The sequence below is a fragment of the Acanthaster planci genome, linkage group LG21 (genome assembly GCF_054643075.1).
Source record: "Acanthaster planci isolate LZ-2023a linkage group LG21, COTS_SCS, whole genome shotgun sequence".
NCBI classification, from domain to species: Eukaryota; Metazoa; Echinodermata; class Asteroidea; order Valvatida; family Acanthasteridae; genus Acanthaster; species Acanthaster planci.
This window is the reverse complement of record NC_141797.1, coordinates 6682090-6704982: the sequence shown is the minus strand read 5'-3', so window position 1 is coordinate 6704982 and position 22893 is coordinate 6682090. Positions and strand designations below refer to the sequence as shown.

Genomic DNA, 22893 nt, shown 5'->3' with positions numbered 1-22893 from the left:
TGACGATTTATTACTATACAAGTGATTCAACTCGGCTCCAGTTGACATTCAGGACATGCTTATCCTCATTTGCTTTCCAATCGCGCTAAGTCCCTGGAGGCAGACTGCATGTTGATCTTGGCCGTTGTGCATGGCCTTTTGTGGTGGCCAGTATCACAGCACTGACTAAGGAATGTTGAAAAATACGAGGTTATTACTCTTAGGAAATGCTGCACAGGTGTTGAAGTGACTCCAGCAAATCGGTATTTGTGGCGTTTGGCTGTATACCAAAAGTTGGCGGCCATGCCTTGCCGTTTTTGAAAGTCAAAGTTTTCGGTTACGAGTATTACCATCAATATGATTCAGTATTTCACCAGAGACTGAACAGAAAAAAGAAAGCAAAAACAGAACACGTCTTGGGTCTTAGTCCTGTAAAATTTATTTCTTTTCACTTGACTCCACTGTTAAACCGCGGGTGCATAAAAGAGAGTAGATGGCCACTATGCAGAGGGTCACTAGATGGTCAGCCACAATGGAGAGGTTATAAGCAAAACTTGGCCAGTGCGGCAAAACAGAACAAGTAACCACGTTGGGTTCTGGAGTGCGTATCAATTTTTTTTTTTCTTTTTAAGGTCCATGAAAGAATCTCTCTAAATCCCTAGTCCCAGTCTACTCGTTCTCCTCGCTGCGGAGGCGGGCGTGGGCATTGGTCACCTTGACAGCCAGTTGCTGGGCACGCTCCACAATGCTCTTGCGCTTGCGGGAAGAGACGCCGTGGGCAATCTCCGCGGCATAGCGTCTGTTTGTCATCATGAGAATCTCCAGCTCCTATCACAAGAAAACAGAAAAAAAAGGCACTCTTATTAATTGCAATTAAACACTAGACATTTCTGTTATTCAAGCTGGTGGCCGAGCAAATATGAATGCGATTCTGTAACATCAGATCAAATATATATAACCTGTTACGACAGAATGGGGAAAAGGAAAGGGGAAAAAGAAGTTGCATCATGGTCATAGATGCTAGATTTCAGTTTTCCAAGCAGTGCAGGTAATCCTGTGGCTCATCAAGCACGAAACGACGGAACTATTTTTATTTCCAAAGTTTCCCGTGGATAGGATGCCAGTCCATCGCAAGCTTCTCCTAAGCTAAAGCAGGGATGCCAGTCAGTTCCATGTTCTAAGTGGGTTCCAAAGTGGGCCTTAAAGTACTGGAAATATAAACGTGCACAGGATCTGATTAAAACAAACTACACGCAAGACCCCTGAGTATCCTGCCCCCTTCTCTGAAGAGCTAAACTGTACTTTTGAAAGATTCTGGATTTTATTTTGCTTGCAAAAGTGTGATTACTAGTGTTGGTTTTCTTATGTGGCTAATGATGGCTTACCGGCCAAAGGAAAATCTGGTGGCACACGATGCACTGTGCTTTGTACCATCTTCTGGAAAGTGTACATGTACGTAAACACTAGTCTAAAACAAAACATCCTCTGCTGTTTTCCAATTCTTGCCAGCGCTAGTTGAACTTGTTTTCACTTTTTCATCAATTCTACATTTTCAGCACTTTCAGCTTCCATCTCAAGCGAAGTCAAACATAAAGCAGCATACAACTGCAACAAGTAAACGATGCCCATGTGCTGTTATTCCGTCGCGTTGTGTGCATGATGCACGTACACACCTGCACGACATTCTAACGCACGAGCATAACTAGTTCCCTACTTTGGTTTCCTAAAAATTAACACGAGTTACGTGGGAACCAACAGAGCCAGCTCCTTACAGACTGGATTTCAACAAATGGACACTGCTTGTACAGTGGCTCAGACTACATGTAATACTACGTGTCTAAATCAAATCATCATTTCAAACATATTGCAGCACACTGGAGATTGGGAAGCACTGCAGGTTTGGGAGGTTTTAGGTGTGGTATTAAACTTGCTGTGTTAAAAATATTGTTGTTCTGGCCCACAAATACTGAAGACTGGAGGTCTCGTCCCCAAAATATTTGGAAGCCAGTATTTTAGCAATTAAAAGGGGGCTGGTATGCCTGTAATGCTGGCACTCGCACTCCTTGATGGAGTGAGGCAAGCAGGGATGAAGCAACCAGATTCGAACCTCGGACCCTTTGATCTGGAGTCATGGTTCCTAAGCAACAAGCCGTCCAATGCCTAGAAAACAGACTGGTGGCTTACCTTAACATTGTGGACAAGGAATTTGCGGAAGCCGTTGGGCAGAGTGTGTTTCGTCTTCTTGTTGCTCCCGTAACCGATGTTGGGCATCTTCATCTGGCCCTTGAAGCGCCGACGCACTCTGTTGTCGATACCCTTGGGCCGCCTCCAGTTGGTCTGAGGAGATTAAACAAAATTGTGCATATGACTATCCTCCCTGATCCAGACTGGGCTTGGGGTTTGGGATTTATGGTAAGCTCAGGATTTTTCAGCGTTTAGAAGCAATTTTAAACAAATCTCAAAATCAGGAAATCCAGATGAAAAATCCTGACAAATCTTAACCCTGACATGATCACGTCATCTGTTGTCCTTGACAAGTTATTCACAGACCCATATGACCCAGGTGGAAAATAAAATGTTTGAATATACTTTTAAAAATAACAACAAAAGAAAAAGCTGTTTGCCAAGCATAGATGAATTTTCCATAAAGTTTTGTGACCCACATATTATGGCAGGTAATATTTGTATTGAACGGGAAAAATGTCTGCGGATTTCTTCAAACATACACAGAGAGAAAACATTGAAAATTAGTTGCCACCTCTGCATCAATTCTACTGCATCAGTGCATGCCATCAGGCGTTTTCACCATGTCAGGTGTCTGAAGACCGTCGTGTGAAATCATCATTTGCAGTAATACTGATCCAATGGAGGCAACTTTTAACGTCAGGAAAAAAATCATTTCTCGTTATAAAGTGTTCTCCTTCTTCTCTACCTGTTGCCCTTTTTCGTCATTCTATTTTGACTTTGTGTTGTTAAGTACAGAAATGACTGAAACTTTGGGGAGTGTGTCACCTGCTTGGTGCTTGAAAATGGAGCGAGTTCAGACAAGTGGCCTTCTCTTACCTTGACTCTGTGATATCGGTCCGACTGGTGACGCTTGAACTTCTTCAGTCGCTTCTTGACAATTTTGCGCTTAACCAGAGGTCTGACAGAGGGCGCCATCTTTGCTCAGTGAAGACAACTGAATTTTGACACAAAAATAATAAAATGGAGGACAGACGTGTTTAGAAAATTTGCATGAAGTACAAACGTCTGTTCAAATTAAGGCAAGAAAGTGTTACTTTTGGTGGGAAAAGGAGCCAGGTTTTTTAACTTTGTGGCATTTCATACAGTAAAAGGTACAGAGAAAGAGGAACGATCTTCAAATTTATTCAGACCTGCATAATTAAATGGTACATTGCCCAAGACCGTCACCAGCCACGTTTAGCACAAAGTAGGCGAGACATGCACATCACATCAGTGCTTGTCAGCATGGTTTAGGTTTTAAACTTTCGGACCATGTCTGTTATTACGTCGATCTAGTCCAGCCAAAAACCATACAACTCAGGCGGTCTGGCATTTTGTCGGCCATTGCTGATCTTTTACACAAATTATGCCTTGTCAAAACATCCACTGATTCCAACCTCACGCACCTTTCAAGCTCTCCCCACTATGACTGTTCTTTGGCTCAGTGTTTTGTCTTGTGTGACATCGGTGTTTCAAAAAGCCAAGGTCTTTCGGAAACAATGCGTGCTTGAGTCAGCGAATGGCTGCGATGATAGGACAGACTATTGCGCATGCGTGTTGCTATTCCCGAATAGCCTCGTAATGGGCATGCCCCGTTGGAATACTGAACTGGCTCATGAGATGATGTCAATTGATGCTGGTGTACGAAACTTTTTCTAGATCATCAAATGTTCTTTGTTATTTGTATGCCCTGCAACCACCATCACAAGTTAGTGAAAACCCCGATCCCCATCAACATCCCTTTGGATTATGCCTTTGCCCTTACCGCGTTAATCAGGTTGGCGCATATCCCATCAAACCAGATTACCTTTATTCATGAACACGGACAACCCAGTCAAAATTCAAATACTAGCGAAGCGTCCTATTTACATCCCAGACTGAGACAACAAAGTAATGACATCACATGACACGTTAAGGTACATTCCTAGACAAGAGGGCGATCTGTTACATGACACAATAAATTCTGAATCTTTGGGGGGGGACTCCTGACACAAATTCCTATTTCTGCCTGGGAAAATTCATAGAAAAGGGATCACTGTTTACCATGTTTACACATAAAATAAGATACGATTACTGGATTATTTCCAACATTTTGGGGTCTTTTGCAAGCCTTTTAATAATAATAATAACAACAAACAATACAAGGGACCGCTGGCGGTTTTGTGAAAGGTGAGGGCATAGAAATAAGACTGCACAGATTTAGGGAGCCTGACAACACAAATAATTTCATCACTCACAAGTACAAACATGACGACAGTCACGACAATGCAACTTTGGCTTAGGTAGGTTAGGGCTAGGGCATTTTTAATTTATGCTTTCAGAAAGACGAAAGGCCACTGCAGGAAACTAATACAGGGTTCATTATCTTTAGCACCCTGTTCCTATTATAAGGGAAAAATTCTACTTTTTCGAAACAACTTATCCAAACAAGTTGTTGGTGATGTCCTCTTTCATACTAGACATGTTAGAGAGAATAGAGAACAGTGCTTTTGGTTTTTGAGGGAAATTTTGGGGTATAATGGCACCGTACATGACATCTCCAAAGAGAGCTGTGATCACAAAATAAGCGAATGTAGTCTGGTTCCTTGACCGGGATGGCGATTTGTTTTGATGAATCCCATATGCCCAAGATAAATAACCAGACGAAAAAACAAAATGGCATGATTCGACACAGTGGTTATCTTCTGCCTAACTCGGGTTAGAAATTTGAAGTTTTCTAGCTTAAATATTGTAAAAATTTACCTACACTAGGCCTATCAGGATTGAGTAATGGTTCCTTAACCCTAACTCCCCAGAGTGATTTACTTGGAACCATACCCATTCACACAAATTCCAACAGCATGTGTTAAACTGTGCACAAAAACTGTTGGACTCTGTTTCTTTTGGGTATGCCTGAACCCATGTTAAAGCACAAGCAGTTAAGGGGTACAGTACAGTGCCACAAATTCATACACTTAACTGGTGTTCAACTCTGTGTGGTTAGCATGGTTAGGGAAGGTTAGGGTTAAGGTCAAAATCAGTAGAGGTGCAGATCACAACTCGGGGACTGTCCCTGGATTTGAAGAATTCCCTTTATTTGGGAACAACACTAGTCCCCCCTAATGCCCTTCCATAATGATCATGTCCATCCATGCACTATCATTTGTCATGGACTTTGTTTCCTTATTATACAGGAACAGGTTGGTAATGGTAATCAACCCCACCATTACTGGCGTTAGTATATGAAATTCTTTTCATGATCCAACCACTGGTCCTGCCGTTTTAGGCACTTTGCAGCAGCACTGATACAGTGGCATAATGCGTAAGTATTGAACGTACTGTACATGTACAGACTATGCATGATACATGTGAGTACTTATTTCATTTACGTTGAACATCATCTGGAAACATGTTTCAAAATAAGTGTCTTCCATTTTATCATTCCTAAAAAGCAATTATAATAGCAAGATATCGTCAACTATATCAGCTATCTTGATAATATCGCATGATGCAGAGCACAGAAAGAGATTTTGAGGGATTTCCAGCCTCGTCATTACCTTCACTTCGGTCGTGAGAACTCGATGGCCAAAGAGGCCGCTACTCTCGTTCCCAGTGTCCTTTGGCCTGCGGTTGCTGCAGATGATCGGTTCCATCAACCTCGTTTTTATACGGCGACTGCCGTTGGCGGCGCTATTTCAATTAAGCTAGCTGCAGGCAACAGTGACATGATATCCCCACTTCAAAAAATCGGGGAAAATGCAAGTTTCTCGAGTGTTTAAGACACAAATCAAATGAAAGCTCACTTTGTCATCTTTGATTTTCTTTTCAATTTGCAGTGGCTTAGCTGATGCATTTTAAAGATATTTTTCCCCAGAGCAAATTATTTTTCCTCGCCCGTATCCAAGCTTCACACATAATACCGTAGTTCTATAATCGAGGCTTTGGTTTTTTTTTTAGGTAGGCCCTAGCTAATGTCAATATGATACAGCTATGGGATGATTGTCGTACATGTTCAACCCCATTGCCATTCTAAACTGATGTCTAACTCTATTTTGCAGAATACCGGTTGGAACACTCTATTTTGTAATTTTTCTTTTAAATTAAACAAGATGAGGTACCGGTACAAGCTGGACGTAAATATTGCCGCTTAGCCTCTCTTTGCACATGCACCCGTCCACGGATCACCCGAATATTCTAAAGACAGAGAAATGTTGGATTACCCTTGATCGGGGTCGTCGGGCGCACAGCTATCCTAACCCATTGAGGGACCATGCCCCAATAACCTCCCTTTTTATCAAAGATAACGGTTTGTTTATATTCCTCTAACTTAAACGTGTATCCCCCCATGTAGCCTCGCCAATGAGAGAGGCCATGTAGGCCTAATTAAGTTAGGCCTACATTAAAAAATTCCATTCCCACTCTGAAAAATAAGATTGGTTCTAGATCCGCTCCTGACCACCGTTCGTGGAATGCATTTCAGGCTCTTTGACACTAAGTTGTCCAGCAAATCACTTACCAACGGCGCATGCACAGGCTCGATCTTTCCAAGTTCATGTTTCTGCGCACAGGTTTTGCGGGATCAAAGTTAATTTGAAAATTCGCCTTTGACATCGACAGCAAGTAACAATAGGTGGTTTATCATCTTCAAATTTGGCAAAATGTGACAAGAGCGCGACCCAAAGATTTTTCTTTTTTCAGACAGGGGGGGTCGATCAGGCGCCTCGACGGAGTTTTTAATCACGTCCAATTGTTGCAAACTGGTGGCAACACAATAAGAAAACGTTATAGTTACATTGTTACACAAATGTACAAAATAATAACCCTTATCTACTGGATGTTATCTTTTTATTATGACTATAATTGGTATTTCATTCTTCTTTTCAAAACAGGAGGGTTGACTCCACCCCCGGACATCCACCTAATGTACATATACTAGCTGTAGTTTGAAGAATCAACAAACAGATGGAAGCCGATTTTTTTAAAGGGAATTAATTTAAGCCACGTGTCACTTTCTCTGCATGAATGTCCTGTCTTCGCAATTAGAAGCAAACAGAACACACTGCAACCAAACAGAAATATCAAAGCACATCCGAGCATTTTAAGTGCATAAATAAATTTTATTAACCCGTCATCCGTGTCTTTAGAAAAATACATTGCTTAGTTTCTCCACGATTGAAGACAGAAATAACTGATCTTTACATAATACCTGTACATCAACAAGACTGATCATGATATTCAACTTGGTTGAATTGGACGCGGAGAAAAAAAATCAGAAAGTCAGATTTCGTTGTACGGAGGGGGAAAAATCTGGAAAATCGCAAAGAGACAACATAGAAAAATACATTCCTGAAGTATACATAATTGATTCCAGCTAGCTGTAAAAGAGTTGCACATAGGCCAAGCAAAAATATATTTTCTGTTTTTGTGCACAGAAAGCATATGTCGTATACACGTACAAAACTTTAAAAATTGGTCATACTGAGTATAATTTTTACAGTTATAATATAAAGCCAATAAAGTATAAAAACGCAAGCCATATCAAGATATTATATATTGAAGTACATGTACATTGTATTTGCACATAAATGATTATATTTTGGTAGCCATAACTTGAGATGTCGACGAGGAATCAATGCGAAAATTACAAATTCAATAATAACTATGAACTATAAACATCTAGTTACGGCCCAAGTCCTCAAATTGTCTATTTCTTTGTAAACGAATCCCTGTGATGATTGTGAGTACCCGACAAGAACAAAATTCAAGGAATATGAAAAGTAAAACACGCAAAAATGAAAAGTACATGTATTCAGTTGTAGCGTCACCGTCCTTTTTTTTTAAAAGCACTATTACCATATGGATGCACTGTCAATGTCTCATTTACATCAAAGAATCATATCGTGCCATACATACCACTGACAGTAAGGCATCTCCATAACACCAACATCTACACAATAAAAAGTCGGTACTTTGGGCCGCAATCGCATAGGGTAAGTGTAATAATGTGGTGTAATACTGTCGGCAAGCGATATTAGTTAAAAGTCCTGAAAAACTGGGGACAGATATTTAATAATAGTTCTAATCGTCCATTATTTATGATACCTCCTTCTGACACACTTTCAGACTCTGAGTATACAGTGTTAAAATACACGTCGGGCAGGGCAAAAATTCTAAGCAGCTTAATATTACAGTGTTCACCTACAAGGAGTCCAGAATTACTGAAACGGTCGAAATACACTGTGGTTGTCCTGGAGTGAGTGTCACTCATGTAAACAGAAGCTTTCGAAGATTGTTGATTGAGATGAAATTTGGTCACGTGCGCTGCACCTACCCACCTCGAGCAGAAGCACCCTCCCATCGGTTGAAAAGAGTCTGGCGGGGAGTTGGTAGCGGCGCACACGTAACGCATACAGTTCATGTTCGTTTGTGAACCAGCAAATTGCATTCCCACCAAAGGAGCCTTTGGCTAGGATCATTGAGCCTTCTCTTGGTCCCGCTCATCAGGATCTATAGGCTTATTCGCGTATAGCGGTATGCTACCCCCGAGACACTATTTCCACATACAAATGCTCCAACTTTCTTTCCTGAAGATGAACAGTGTGAATTTGGCATTTTGACCCAGCACGCGTACTTAAAGCAAGGTGCTTCACGTCTCGGAACCGAAATCCACATCAACCAAAATTAACGTTAACCGTTGCATAATTTCCCTCAGACTAGGGGCCCACGTTTTTGCACAGGCACTCGAACTCTGATTTTCTTCCACACGAGCTCTTTTATATTTGGCATCTGACCAAGTGCTGCAGCAACATGTTCAACATCGTCGAGTTGCAGTCCACAACGACTCACATTTAGGCGGACAATATGTATCATCTCCTTCAGGCTGGGTGCCCATATTTTTGCAGCACCCCCCAAAGACCAATTTCCTTTCAGGCAGAGGTACTTCAAGGCTGGCATTTGACTCAGTGCTGCAGCAAGGTGTTTAACATCCGTACTTTGCAATGAGCAGACGTGCAGTTCTAGCTTTTTGAGGCGCGTCAGTTTTGGTAAGAGAGGAGTCCATAAAGCCCCAGAATCACAGAGACCAGGAATACCCTCGAAGATCAAACCAACTAAATCTTCCCGACTGCTTAATGACTGCAAAACGTCTGCCATGTCCTCGCCCGTTAATGAACACTCCTGGATGTTCAGTTGTATGCCGCCGTCCTGCGACATTACCCGAAGCTTTGCTTTGCTCCCACTGAAATCACAACGTATCAGATTCTGCGCGCGACCTACTGCTTCTGCTAAATGTTTGAAATCGAGACTTTCCATTCCACAATCCAGTCGGAGCTCCTGCAAACTTCGCATTTGACTTAAAGCTACACCAAGGTGTTGAATGTCTGTGGTTTGCAGTGAGCAGTTGTTGAGAACCAACACCTCAAGGTGCGTGAGTTCTCGTAAGGGTGGGGTCCACAAAACCGCGCAACCACTCAGACCAGTAATGCCATGAAGCACCAGCGAGACTAAATCCTTCCGACTGCTAAGTGACACCAACGTTTCTGCCATGTCCTTGCTACTAAGTGAACACATTTTATTTTTCACTCGTATGCAGGTGACCGACGACTCAACAACTACATCTACCTCGTTACCGCAGAAGCGACACTGCATCAGGTCTTCCATCTGACCAATGGCTTCAGCTAAATATTTCACATCTCCACACTCGATGCCACAATAACTCATTACCAGCTTCTTTAGATTAGTCATGCTCTTCAAGCTAGCCGCCCATGTGTCCGCGTGACCACCCAAGCCCATGTTACATGAAAGGTTCAGATCAGTTAGGTTGGCCAGCTCTCCAACCGATTTGGCAACATTTGGCAAGTCCTGGGCGTCTATATTACAACGACTTAAATTGAGTTCCTCAAGGTTTCTCAAAGAGTGCAGCCGAAAGGCCCAAACGTCTGTAGTGCCTCCTAATTTCTCATTGTTTGGAAGGTCGAGATGGGCCAAATCTGTCATCTCAACCAGTGATCTTCCAATGTGTGTGAAATCTTGTGCCTCTATGTGACAAGAACACAAAGTGAGCGATTTCAGGTGGGTCACGGTTTTAAAACTAGCAGACCACTTTTCTACATCATCAGATACGCCCACGCTATGCCAAATGCCCAGTTTGGTCAAATTACCCGCCCTTCCAACTGATGACAAAACTTGCTCCAGGAAGCTACCTGACAGTGTGCACGAATACAATCGAAGGGAATGCAGATGTTTCATCCCAGCCAAACTGGAAGCAAGGACAACACCGAACCCTGACAGGTTACACTTGAAAACGGTCACTGAACGTACCCGTGCAAGGTAATCGTTACCGCTGACATGTTTGGAAATGTGCTCCAAAAACCACATGCATGACTTCAGAGAGTCATTCTTTTCGCACTGTATCAGCATATTTTCGGTCATGAAGGACTCAATGAAATCCACTGATAACAAACCAACTGACTGACTCTCAAAGTAGCAATTAAGGGCCACTTCATGCACTCTCCATTTTTCCTGCTTCGTCTGCAATACGAATTTCATCGGAGTATACCCCTTCATGAGCAGCATATTCACAATATATCTTGCACAGTGCTCATTGTCTCCACAGCAGATGTACAACAGAAACTCGAAAGCACCAGGATCAGAAATCCGATCAAGAATCTTCTGAAATTCAGCAATGTCTTTGTCAGCTACACTTTGGCAGTATTTAGCTGTGCAAAAATCTTGAATTTTAGGGTGACAAAATTTAATGCTGCACACATTTGATTTTTGCCCGCTCAGACTCAGAGCCGGTTGCCGAGTAAGGAGACCAGCTTGTAAGGCCTTATCCAAAACCCCTTCATCAAACTCTTTCTCTGGAAACTCTCCAAGTGAAAACCTTTGCTCAAGGGAAACAAGGCCAGACAGGGCTGTCTTACCAAGGGCAATCACTGCTTGGGATATTTCATCTTGTGACATGTCTGAGTGTCTTGTGAATATGTATTTGAGTGCCTTATCATAAAGGCGTGTCATTGTTTCTGGCAGTCCAGAGTTTTTCAATATCAAACACAGCAAGGGTACCAACTTCACGTTCTTAGCCCAATCAGACAGAAGCTCTGAAGACTGGATCCTCCTAAGGAAATTCTCGGCCTTGCCAGGTTCCTTCGAGTAAAATGCTTTCACATACTTCTCTATCTCCTCCTCAGAGACCCCTGCAACTGTTACACGGATGAACGGTTCTCGAAACAGTAATTTGCGCCTCAGATTGTGAAAGTTAGAATGAAAAAAGGTCATTAACAAGTGTATTCCCCTAGCTGTGGTCCAACGGAGAATTTCGAGAATAATAGACTCAATTACGGTCTCATCAAAGCTCTCATCAGGGTCGTTGGTCATGAACCTGTCACAACCATCCAAAAGGACAAGCACCTTGTGAGGGTTGGTGTCAACAAACGAAACCAAGTCACCCCTGTCAACATCTGTGTCTTTGCCCAACAGCTGATCATAAATTGTATCAACTACATTTAGGTCTGACTCTGGCTGAAAGGCTCCCATCTCCAGAAAAGCAACAAGTTTAAACTTCCAGAGCACAGGACTACGACCAGCCGCCCATTCATATGCGATGTTTTCCAAAAGGAAGGTCATTTCTGCACCTTCTTCACCAGTAAGAATAACTGTTTCAATAGGATTGCCATCCTGCGTTGTCATTACAAACATATCTTCAAAGTGAAGTAACCTTTCTCCATCCTTTTCTAACAGGGGCTTCGGCATTTGGATCTTCTGGGATTCACCAGATACCCATTTCATCACTTTTGCAAAGGTACCTGTGCTCATGTATAGTGTCTTTAATGCCACTTCACACCTATCAGCAGCACCTTCGGCTGGATCACTGCTGTCAGCTCTCATTACTAAGCTGCTTTGAACTCCGCCAAGTTGATTTTTCTGCACCTCTGTCTTTGTTCTTGTGTCCTTGTCATCACCTGTGAAATAAGCAGAAATCTAATAAATATTTATTTTCTTATTCAATTTACGAAAAACAAACTTTTTTGCAGTTGCAATACCTGTAAGAGATAGTGATAGCTTCAGTTTTAAGTGAAATATAGAGCACTGTCAACTCCAAGAACAAAACCACATCTACCACCCATGCCACAACAGCCCTAAAACAAAATAAGGTCATACTTCCATTACATTACAAAAGTGCACATGTAAACAAAGTATGATGTCATTATGCTTTAGTCTACTGCCTCAACCATGTCAACATCAAGGTACACGTACATTAAAAGTATGGATGCTGGACATATCTTCTCCATTCTTTCAAATATCATGCTAGATCTGGAAATCTATAACTAACCACAAAATAACCTTTCCAAAATGGCTTAAGACAGATACCCTGGCAATTTCCAAACTGATTTTCCCAGTGATGAAAGCAACAGTAAACTACAAAGATAAACCAGATTTTAACTACATGTACCTTCATGTCCTGCACTCTCCAACTCTTCAAAGAATCGGCAGGCCTGTTCGTAGTCACTTTCCAGTATAGTCACCAGGATGGACAAGTCAGACTTATCCTCTTTTGTCAGTTCATCAGTGATGAAAATCTCTGACAATTTCTTTGAGAGTTCTCCAGTGGTGTACATGTCCCACAGTTTTTCCAATCCAACGCGACTCAAGATGCGAACAACAAATGTGATAGACCCAGATTTGACTTGTTCAACCTGTCCGTCTAATGATTCCATGAAAGCAAAGAACACATTCATTACATAATCCTCTCCGTGTTTTCTAGTTGCACTTGTCAGTGATTTCCACAAAAGCTGAGTCATGGCATCATTCTTCAACCTGCTCCTCGCTAAGTCAGTTGTTATTGGTAGCTGTGGAAACTCTGGAAAGATCATGTGAAACATGAACGTTGGATGATCTCACAAATCATAACATATAACATCAGAGTACGGATTTAAAATGAAGTTTGAATGTGATCTGTGCACTTTTCCAGTCTAACACCATCTTAATATTTAACCCCCTGATAGTGTAAGCATACCGGTGCATGTGCATGCGCATATGTATTTTCGTTTTCACTAACCTGAGCTCGGTCTTGGCAGAGTCACATGCTGAGTGAACTGAATAGTTGGGTTATGAACAGGACCAAGAAATGTAGGATTGTTGCTACCTCCGACAGCAAGGTCCCCTGAAACTTGTTGCCAAGCCACGCATTTCTGTATTTCAGATAGTGGATGTGTGTATCTCTGTGATGCTAAGGCTTGGCTACTCGGATCTGAATTTGTAGTCCCCTCCTGTCTTGGCTGCACTGCTGGTATCACGTCTCTGGGGCCTACTAGCTGCTGCTTCTGTCTATGTGGATCGCCAGGCTCCTCGTGTCTCATACATGTATGTTCAGTTTGGTAATGTTGAGGTATTCTCATATCTCCCCTCTCTTCTGGTTTACTTTTTAACACATCTTCAATCTGCTCCTGTCCTGGTTTCTGCAGCAGTTTGTGTGAAACTGTGGCATGTTTTTGATGACTGTCTGGATCACTACCTTGGCACAACTGAGGGCTTTGTACTTTAGTCCTAATCAATTGCCGATCATTTGGCCATAACTGTGGTACTGCTGGCATTAACGTTCTTTCTTTATATTTTAAGTCTGTGACCTCATCAAACTGTTGCTGTTTTTCTGTCAGGGGTCTGTGTTGATCACTGCTCTCTGTCAAATCACCAGACTGTCCCCAATGCTTGGCTGATGCTGCTGAAGGGAGTGGAATGCTTATGTCTGTGACCTCTTCTATCTGCTCTTCCTGTGACTGAGGCTCCTTTAGATGGCCAATCTCCCCCTGTCTAGAACGAGCTGTCTCAATTGATCCTTGCTGAGAATCCTGTCCTTGTGTCCTTTCTTTCTGCTGTGATGAGCTAACTCCCTGAGATGTCTCCATCATTTTTACTGGAGAGTCTTGTGCTTCAGACTTGCAACTCTGTTGTCCTCTTTGCTGAGATTCAGCTGCTGTATCAGCAATGCCATCATTTTTCGGTTTGTCAGTATGTTGCATTGCTAGATCCTTTGGATCTGTAACAAAAGGCAAAGCCAATGTACATGTTTAGGTTCTCAATTTGCTGTATAACAAGTCTACACTGAAATCAACATTCAGAAAGGGTTAAAAATCTGATACCTGGGAAATCATTAACATTTGACATTGCACATTTGGTGGTTCATACAAACAGGGTGATTAGAGTTGCCATGTAACATTAAGTTTCCTTATCCACCATAAATAGAATGCTGTTATGCACAAAAACTCAAATTCGAATTTGGTTTGATCAGTATTAAAAAAGAAATGAGGACAAGTGTTCATATTGTCATGCACCTTTTCGTCCACCTCCAAGCAGGCCATGTGCAGGCAGACACAGTGAGATGTTTTCATCTTGCTGAATGCCACATTCATTAAGTGTAAGCAAGTCATGGAGCTGGCAAGACAAAAAAGTGAAAAACACACAAATCATCAAAGATCACTTCCCAACAATCTTGGTAAATCTGATGAACGTGCTCCAAGATACAGCTATAAGTATATTGTCGAATACAAAAGAAAAAAAATCTGTGTTGTTGTGTCAGTGCAAACATGTTGTCTCTTAGTTTTGAGTAACTTTAAGAAAAGTGCATATATAGGTTTGAGGCCTCACGGTAAATTTCTGTGTTGAATTAAATCACAGAAACATGAAACTTTAGGCAGATAATAAATTAACAAGCACATTTCTTTCCTTGTGAATTTACATATATCTCATTTCATTTTATATCAATGAACTTTGAAAGGAATGAGATCAACATACAATGGTTTTACTTAAATGACATGCATTGCGTGTTCTAGTCAAAATATCGTAACTGGTTGAGATTTGATATTTTTGCATTGAACACATCATGATGGCCTGACTAAGCATGTAGGTGATAAATCTTCCATAAAGTAATAAATTATTACTGTCAGCAGGGTTTCCCCTGGGGAACTCATACATTTGAGGTGGTCAAAGAAAGTTTGTCAAACTTCTAGTGCCTAAACCAAGAGCGAGTGTTTTCAAAAAGGCCTAAAATAAATTCTACATAGTATAATAGTATATTAACCCTGACAGTCCTCAGTCCTCCAACAGGTGAAGGATTGAGAACTGTTAGGGTTAATTCTATATTTCCCCTTCAACTAAATCAATCTTGTATTCTGTGTCCCTCTTTATCATTGTGAATGATTTGAAACTGATGTATTTCTAAATATCTAAATTATTTTGCTTTTTCCTTCCATCTGGTCACTGAAATCAGTGAAGTGGGCCAGCTCACAGTTCAATACGTGTATGCAGGGTTTACCCTGACAATCAAATCCTTAAATCATCTGAGGTTTGAGTAAAATTTCCCTCCCATGTCTTGAACCTGATGTTAAAAATTTTAAGTTCCATCTGAATCACCAGTCACTGGCAAATGGTACTGTATTCATACAAAACGTTTGTACTTTCTGCAAAATTTACATTTATTGCTCACATTCACTAAATAGATGCATTTCTTATTATTATAAATTTCAAATTATTAATTGAATGATTTGGGGTTAAATTTAAACTATTATCAGTTGCCTTGAAAGGGGGACAAAAGAAAACACAGGAAAATATTGATTTCGTGCAAATTGTGAGATACAATGTTTTGCACAACATGACTACACGTACATGGCAGTTTGTGTTGAAAGCGCAGATCAAGAAACAACATTTAAGCACAAACGCAATGATGTATAGTGAAGATGCAACGTTTAAACATTCACTAATATTACATCCCAATTATGCAATACTCTTCCTTTTTTAGGTAAATATAAATCAAACTCTTCAAAAAACCAAATTGCATAAAATGCGCGGTTACGATTTTTTTTAGCAAAAAACAATTTTAATACAGGAAACTCAGGTTAATGTTTTTAAGAAGAAATACAGGAATGCATAGTAAAAAAAAGGTATTTTTACCTGAAAGTTATGAACATTTCTCTTAATGTGTAGAAGCTGATGTTGGGGCTGGATACCGATTTTCCTGTATACAGACTCTTTCAAGGTTGAGACCAATGTCTCTGAATGCAGATGGAAACAGAGTGTCTTCGGTCCATGAAGGAGGGGATTACGGACGAAGACCTGCAACTTCTGTTTCCCACATCTGAAATTGAAAATGGATTACTCTTATTACATGTTACTTTTTCCAAGCACATTAAAACCGGGATTCTGCATATTGTTTTGAATATCTGTTCAGTTGAGAAACAATTCAATTTCAAATTTTAAATAACAAGTTTTCGTAATGAGCCATCTCTCTATAGCTGTATTATAGCACAAAACTTTACCTCAAAACCTCTGGTTTGTCTTTATCAGGAGTTTGTCTATTTCCCGGGTTCTGTTCCTCACGTAATGTAGCTTCATTTTGTTCCGTCTCTGATCTTGTTTTGTAATGTGTCTCTGGCAGGGGTCTTTCTGCTTCATCTCCAAATTGGCAGGTTGCTGAAGACCAAAAATGGAAATGGTTGAAGGCTCAATCAGTTTTAGCCACAAAAATGTTTTGTAGGATATCAAAAACATTCCAAATGAGGATGGCGTTTGTCATTTTGGTCCAAATACTGAAATCTTGATTCCAAGTCTTAAAATCACCCAGGAAATTACGAGACCTTTTATTGATCTAATTTTTGTATTTTGATGACCCACTGGAAAATAGGACAAAAAACAAAAGTGGAGAACCAATTTACCAAAATAACAGACACCAGCAATTATTAAACTATAACCAGAATTGTCTAATATGCATGGCAAAGACAAAGTGAACTGCTGGGTTGCTACTAAAAAGCCTCAGGATGCAATGGAAAGTGCATGTACGTGGCTGATGAGATGAGCCCTAGTGCGAAATGAGCATTATTCATTTAGATTCTATGGCACGATGTCAATCATTTCAGTGTTGCTGTGTTTCACAGGGTAAAACGACATGAACTAATAAAGATCCTGTCATTTCATGAGCCACAGGCCCCAACAAAAGCTTCAAGTCAATCTGAAATGTTAACATGATCAGCATCCCAATTGCTGAACCTGGCAATTTTATTGGGCAGACCACAAACTAGAGTCAAAGATGCACGTTTCAGTTTCTACGATGCTTTGACAGGATCTGTCCATTTTTGCTCGAGTGAGTAGCTTTTGCTAACCGAGTGAGTAGCATTTATATATTTAAATATTTATATTTACTGACAATTTGAATTTGGGCAGATTCTGCTTCTCCATCACCCGTTCCAGACAAGTGAGGTGGAACACGTCTTTCCATTTGGAGAATATGCCCGGCGGATATTATAAAGAAAAATCATTTTGACATGTATGTCCTAAATTTTCAAAAAGCATAAAAGTTATTGATTTTCCTGCAGGTACATGTAACAGTATTGGATTCTTTTCATTTTACCACTGACCTAATATCTCAAGAAAGTTGTATAAGGCATGAACAATTAAGTCATATGATCTTTTACATTTACATAGTACCTTTTAAAACCACTATCTTGACAAAGCCCAGGCCAATTCTGAGGCTTAAATTGATCCAAAGACTGTCTGCAAATTAATCCTGTTATCAAATTAAGTTGAAAAATCCTAAACTTCAGCAGTTACCTTTTGGTCCATCTTGAGTCGGTTCATCAGTTGACAATGAGATGATTTTGTTTTTGTCAATGCCATTTTCATGAAGCAAATCGAAGAGCTAGCAGAGCAAACATTACAAAGAACTAAAAAAAATTCCAACAAAACCAAATAATAATCAAACATCACAAGCAAAAAAACCAAACTTTCTCTCGAAATAAAGGAACTCCCAGCAGAATGAGGGATTCCTTGAAGTCTCCCACTCCATAAACTCCGGTGCAACGAAACCCCTTCTTCCATTGCAGATGACATGAAGTAAATCTGTGCAACATTCCATTACCAGGTGCAGATCAGGGACAACAGGGGGTTATGCAGCCTGAAATCGCACCAGACTGCACGGAATGCAAAGTAAGGGATTCATGCTACATGCTCGCCAGCATTTTATCATTGCTGTTTAATTCATGCCCTTCCTTTTGAAAAGTTATGATCTTTTACATTTACATAGTACCTTTTGAATTTGGAGTGAATCACTATGTAGTGCCAACAACAGAATTATAAATTTAAGTTTCGTTTTTATCTACATGTACTTATGCTCATTTCATCCATAGTGGGGGGGGGTAACTGGGTACACACATGTACTCTATATGAGTGAATTTGGACTGAATCTTGCGTGAGTTCCACCTTGCATGACTTTTCCATTATCACATTTGTCCATGTCACAAAGATTTTTGCTGGTGACCATCAGACAGTGGCACTGTGGCAAGGTCTCTACTAGAACTCTTGCTGGTAAAGGCTGTGAAGTTAAACCGAAATTGGAAAAAAGTTTGCACTCTCTTTACCTGAAAGTTTGCTTGGGTGTAAAGATGCTGGTGTTGAGGTGGGACACCAATCATCCTGTGTATCAACTCTTTCAATGATGAGATGGATATCTCTGGATCCAATTCAAAATCAAGTGTCGTTGATCTGTGTGGGAGATGAGTCTGAACAGAAAGCAGCAGCTTCTGTTTCTTAGTGCAGATGGCACTGTAATAAAAATGAAGAGACGGTGTAAAAAAGCAGCATGGGTAATAGAAATTTTCCACAAGAAGAGCTAATTGTTTTTCAGTTAATGTCTTACAAACATTATTACTTCACTTTAAAAGAATCAAGGGGGTTGCATGTACATGTACCAACATTTTCTTAGAAATGCAGTTTTTTGTGAGACCAGATACAGGACTTTTTTCCATAAATGCCTTATGATTATAACTTGACACCAATTTTACATACTGCACAAATATCAGGCATGGTACTTTTTCAAGTATCATGCCTGATATTTGTGCAGTACTTTTTTTTCTTTTGGAAACTTACATCCCACAGTAACTACTTTGACACTGTGTGTAAGATACAGGTAGTGAACGACATGGATCAGTGGCCATAACAAAACCCTCTACTGAATCAAATTGGAAACATGACAAAAATTTCTGCCTACATGCCAAGTTTCAAGAAGAATGCAGTGGCAAGATCTTGGTGCAGATTCTATCCCCCCTCTGCCCCACGCTGCCACCAGGCCCCAAAAAAAGCCTTGCTCTTCTCGCATTAATGGAGGTTGGGAACAGGTTAGAAATTTATATTTATGTGAATGTCTGAAAACTGCACTGGTTACGCCATAACATTCTCTAAAAGTGTCAAATGCCAATGGCAAATAGCAAGGAAAGATACACATAATGGCATAATTACCGTCCCAGTGTCCCGCAATGTACAGAAATTCCTATCTTTCTTTCATAGTCTTACTTTTCGGCTTGCGGGTACTTAATGAGGACGGCAGTTTGTTAAAAGCAGGATTATGGTGAGAAGACAGTCTCCTGTATGGAAGCACTGACATGAAAGCTTCCCTTCTGCATTTCATCACTTTGCTCTTCCTGGTGATGAGTTTGGCTATGTCATGGTTGTACATGACGGCTGTTGCCTTGTTGTCTTCATCCAACTGCTGAATGGTCTCCTGTGGCATCTAAGTAATAACCTCACCACAAGGCTGCACGTACATGTACATGCATAGTCACAGGTAATCCACCCTGTAAAGTGTGAACAAAAGCATCCAAGTACATGCATCTTCTGCCACACATACAACACCACAGTGCACCACACTAAGGACATGCACAACACTAACATGACTAAGGACACCACAGGCAAGTCATTCCCCGCACAGAATTGTTTTTGACATGTTTCATTCGTGCCCGTTTTCAGAACATGATGAAATAAGATGGAACCAATTCTGAATAATGCAATGCTATGTCATAGCATGGAGGAAGGAACACAGAGAACATACTGCATGTGTAGTAAGCACAAAACACCGGTATGTTTCTATCCATAGCACAGCCTCAGCAACATTCATCTGCAGTGAACACATGCACAGTGTAAGCATTTGCATTTGTTAGTACACAGAGCAAACTAAAACACACAATTTGTCAATAAATTCTGCCACAGCAAACTGCAGTTTCTCGATCTACTTCTTGGTTGTGGAAGATTGTTTTAAAACCAGGGAAGTAAAGTCAGAGACTTCACACAAAATTGACTGACCGATCATCGGGCCCTATTCTACAGAGTGTATCATGAAGAACACCCATTTGCATGTACATGTATATTATGGAGTCAGCACCGTCTTTCCTGCCTTCTTTTAAACTTGCCATGGCCAGGCTAATTTTTTGTTATTTTACTTCACACCCACCACCATGGCTCCATGCCAACAACAAATCCTACCTCTGCTTGTGTACATGTACATGTATTCATAATCTTCCCATCTGTCCATCATGCATACAAGTAGATTTTTTTGATACACATGAATGGGTACCACCATGTTTAACCTCCAGTTGTACAAACCGTGGCATAACCAAACACTGGCAATGGCAACTCACGTACCAAGCTATTTTAACCATCAGCCTGACCATGTGAGTTGTAGAAAAAGCTCTGATATTATTAACCTGCAAATTGCAAGGGCCCACAGGGCATTAACACGATGTACAGTATGGAGGTGGGGAAAATGCCAAGCATAGCACAAGACCGCAGTCCCTCCTGGCTGTACAGTCAATGATTTTTTTTTTTTAAGTGGAAAAAACATGCCTTCACCAGTTCAAGTACTCCCCGAACGGTGAGGTACTAGTACTCCGGAGTAGCTTACCTTACCTTAAATTAGTACCTAACCATTCGGGAAGTACAGTTCATGTACTTCCGCATCATGAAGTCTCACTAGGCAGTTGTAGGTCAACTTGACCGTTTGCCAACTCGACTCGAGTCAACTCGATTCCTGACCAACTCGACCATCGACCAACTCAAAGTTGAGTCAACTCGACCATTTACCAACTCAATGAACCCACAAAATCAACTGAAATGCAATCAATAAATGAACTTGTGCCAATGAGATACTTTAAAAAATTCCCTCCCCAATTTGAGAAGCACGTACACATGAGCCCCCGAAATATGTCACCACACTGTGCACATGCACAGATCACATCACGCACTGTAAAACGAATTATACGAGCGATCCAGAACTAGGAAAAATACGTTCCTTCAAGGCCCGGTCCCTGTCAGGCTGTTGCACCGTTTGCACGGTCGAGTTGGTCGAGAGTCGAGTTGGCAAACGGTCGAGTTGACCTTACACCCCACTGAGCTACCCGGGCCACACGACTCGTGCTGGGCGGCTGGCCAGCCCAATCGAGGCCTCATTTTTCACAGCGAGCCATGTTCAGTTTGAACAGCATTCAGCTGGAGTTGATTGGACTAACCTACTTGAATGATATCACGGCAAACAGAATCATTTTTGAGTCGACTTCAGTGATCGAATGGACTCATTTTGAACTCCATAAAACCACTCCTTCCTCCTTGATAAAACTTGCGATCTGGCAAACGCGGTGCTATGCTATTACATGTATCTTTCCAACGTACGTACGGCATGCGATCGATGCCGATTCAATCAACACGTTGTTGTATGGTTAGACTCAGTGGCAAGTCGGTAGATAATTCAATTTTGCCCCAGACTATCCACACGGTACATTATTGGTACACAGTCCGAAACACATACATAATGATGGTTGACCTTTGAATAAAATATCGTCGGAACTCAAGCACGTGCACTACATCTTTCTTACCAGAGCGGGTCCCACACAAAACACGACTATATACCGACTAGTGAACAAGTTTATGGTATGGCACGCGACGTAAAACAACCACTTTATTTTGCCCGTTTTGTAGTGATTTTGACAATTTCCGACGCCAGTTATTTTCGAGGTGGTGTTTTGGTAAGCTATTGCTCTTTAGGTCGGACCATAAAAAAGCAATTTCGTAACATTTGCCCTCGTATGTTCGTATGAATACTGTTGCTGATGACGAAGATCTTTCAGTTGTGGTGAATTTTGTATTCTGAATATGTATAATCGATGACCAAAATACAAGTGATAACGATCGTTTGTTAGTTCTCGATGAATACGAGCTAATGAGATACATGTATTTTCCAAGATGTAATTTTTGCGTTGGGGAGATGTTAATTATATACAACGGGTTTGCCCTTACCTAACGTATATTAATAAGCACTGTATACTTAGTGCTTGTCTGAGAGCTTGCGAAAAACCTCACAAGCTTACTCGGGAGGGACTCGAACCTGCACGACCTCCTGCTTACTAGTGCAGTGGTTAAGACATCTGCACTAGTAAGCAGGAGGTCGTGGGTTCGAGTCCCTCCCGAGTAAGCTTGTGACGTTTTTTTCACAAGCTCTTAGACAAGCACTAAGCATACAGTGCTTATTAATATACGTTGGGTACGGGCAAACCCGTTATATATAATTGAGATACATGTAGTAAATACGACCCAAACTCATTATTGACAATGTCTACCGATATACGTGCGTTTCACAATAGAGAGCCTCCAAGAGTTTGCAACGCGTGTTGACCAATCACAATGCGTGAATTTGTCAACCCTTTCCAAACGCGCATTTGGTCGACAGATTTCGCGAATTATGATTGGCCGGTGTGTTGCAAACTCTTGGAGGCGCACTTTTGTGAGTCACCCGTGTTCACAAATTGGCATAAACCACCCGAATCTTTTGGCGTGGCCTAGCTAGGCCTGATAGTCTCGATCGTCGGACGGGTGAGGAAGTCGGGAAGGGATAACTTA

The 22893-nt window shown here is 41.1% G+C and overlaps 2 protein-coding genes and 1 non-coding gene across 3 annotated transcripts; all 3 read right to left on the bottom strand.

Annotated features, from left to right (window-relative positions):
• Positions 1 to 395: 395 nt before the first annotated feature.
• On the bottom strand, positions 396 to 5870 carry LOC110990083 (large ribosomal subunit protein eL32-like). The gene is made up of 4 exons (XM_022254893.2): positions 5742 to 5870; positions 3043 to 3160; positions 2164 to 2316; positions 396 to 807 (listed from the first exon to the last, which is right to left on the bottom strand). The coding sequence occupies exons 2-4, from the start codon at positions 3139 to 3141 to the stop codon at positions 649 to 651; spliced, it is 411 nt and encodes a 136-aa protein (XP_022110585.1). The 5' UTR covers positions 3142 to 3160; positions 5742 to 5870; the 3' UTR covers positions 396 to 648.
• LOC147795741 (small nucleolar RNA SNORD35) lies at positions 2750 to 2829 on the bottom strand. Its single transcript, XR_015423697.1, has one exon. It is a non-coding gene; the product is annotated as a small nucleolar RNA SNORD35 (small nucleolar RNA).
• A 1410-nt stretch (positions 5871 to 7280) lies between the features above and the next one.
• LOC110990087 (uncharacterized) lies at positions 7281 to 21879 on the bottom strand. The gene is given in 11 exon segments (XM_087131293.1): positions 7281 to 12146; positions 12638 to 13045; positions 13244 to 14221; positions 14517 to 14616; positions 16132 to 16315; positions 16497 to 16650; positions 17785 to 17872; positions 18591 to 18660; positions 18663 to 18774; positions 19522 to 19802; positions 21510 to 21879. Coding segments are annotated over 10 exon segments (5565 nt in total). The 5' UTR covers positions 19739 to 19802; positions 21510 to 21879; the 3' UTR covers positions 7281 to 8892.
• Between the last annotated feature and the right edge of the window lie 1014 nt (positions 21880 to 22893).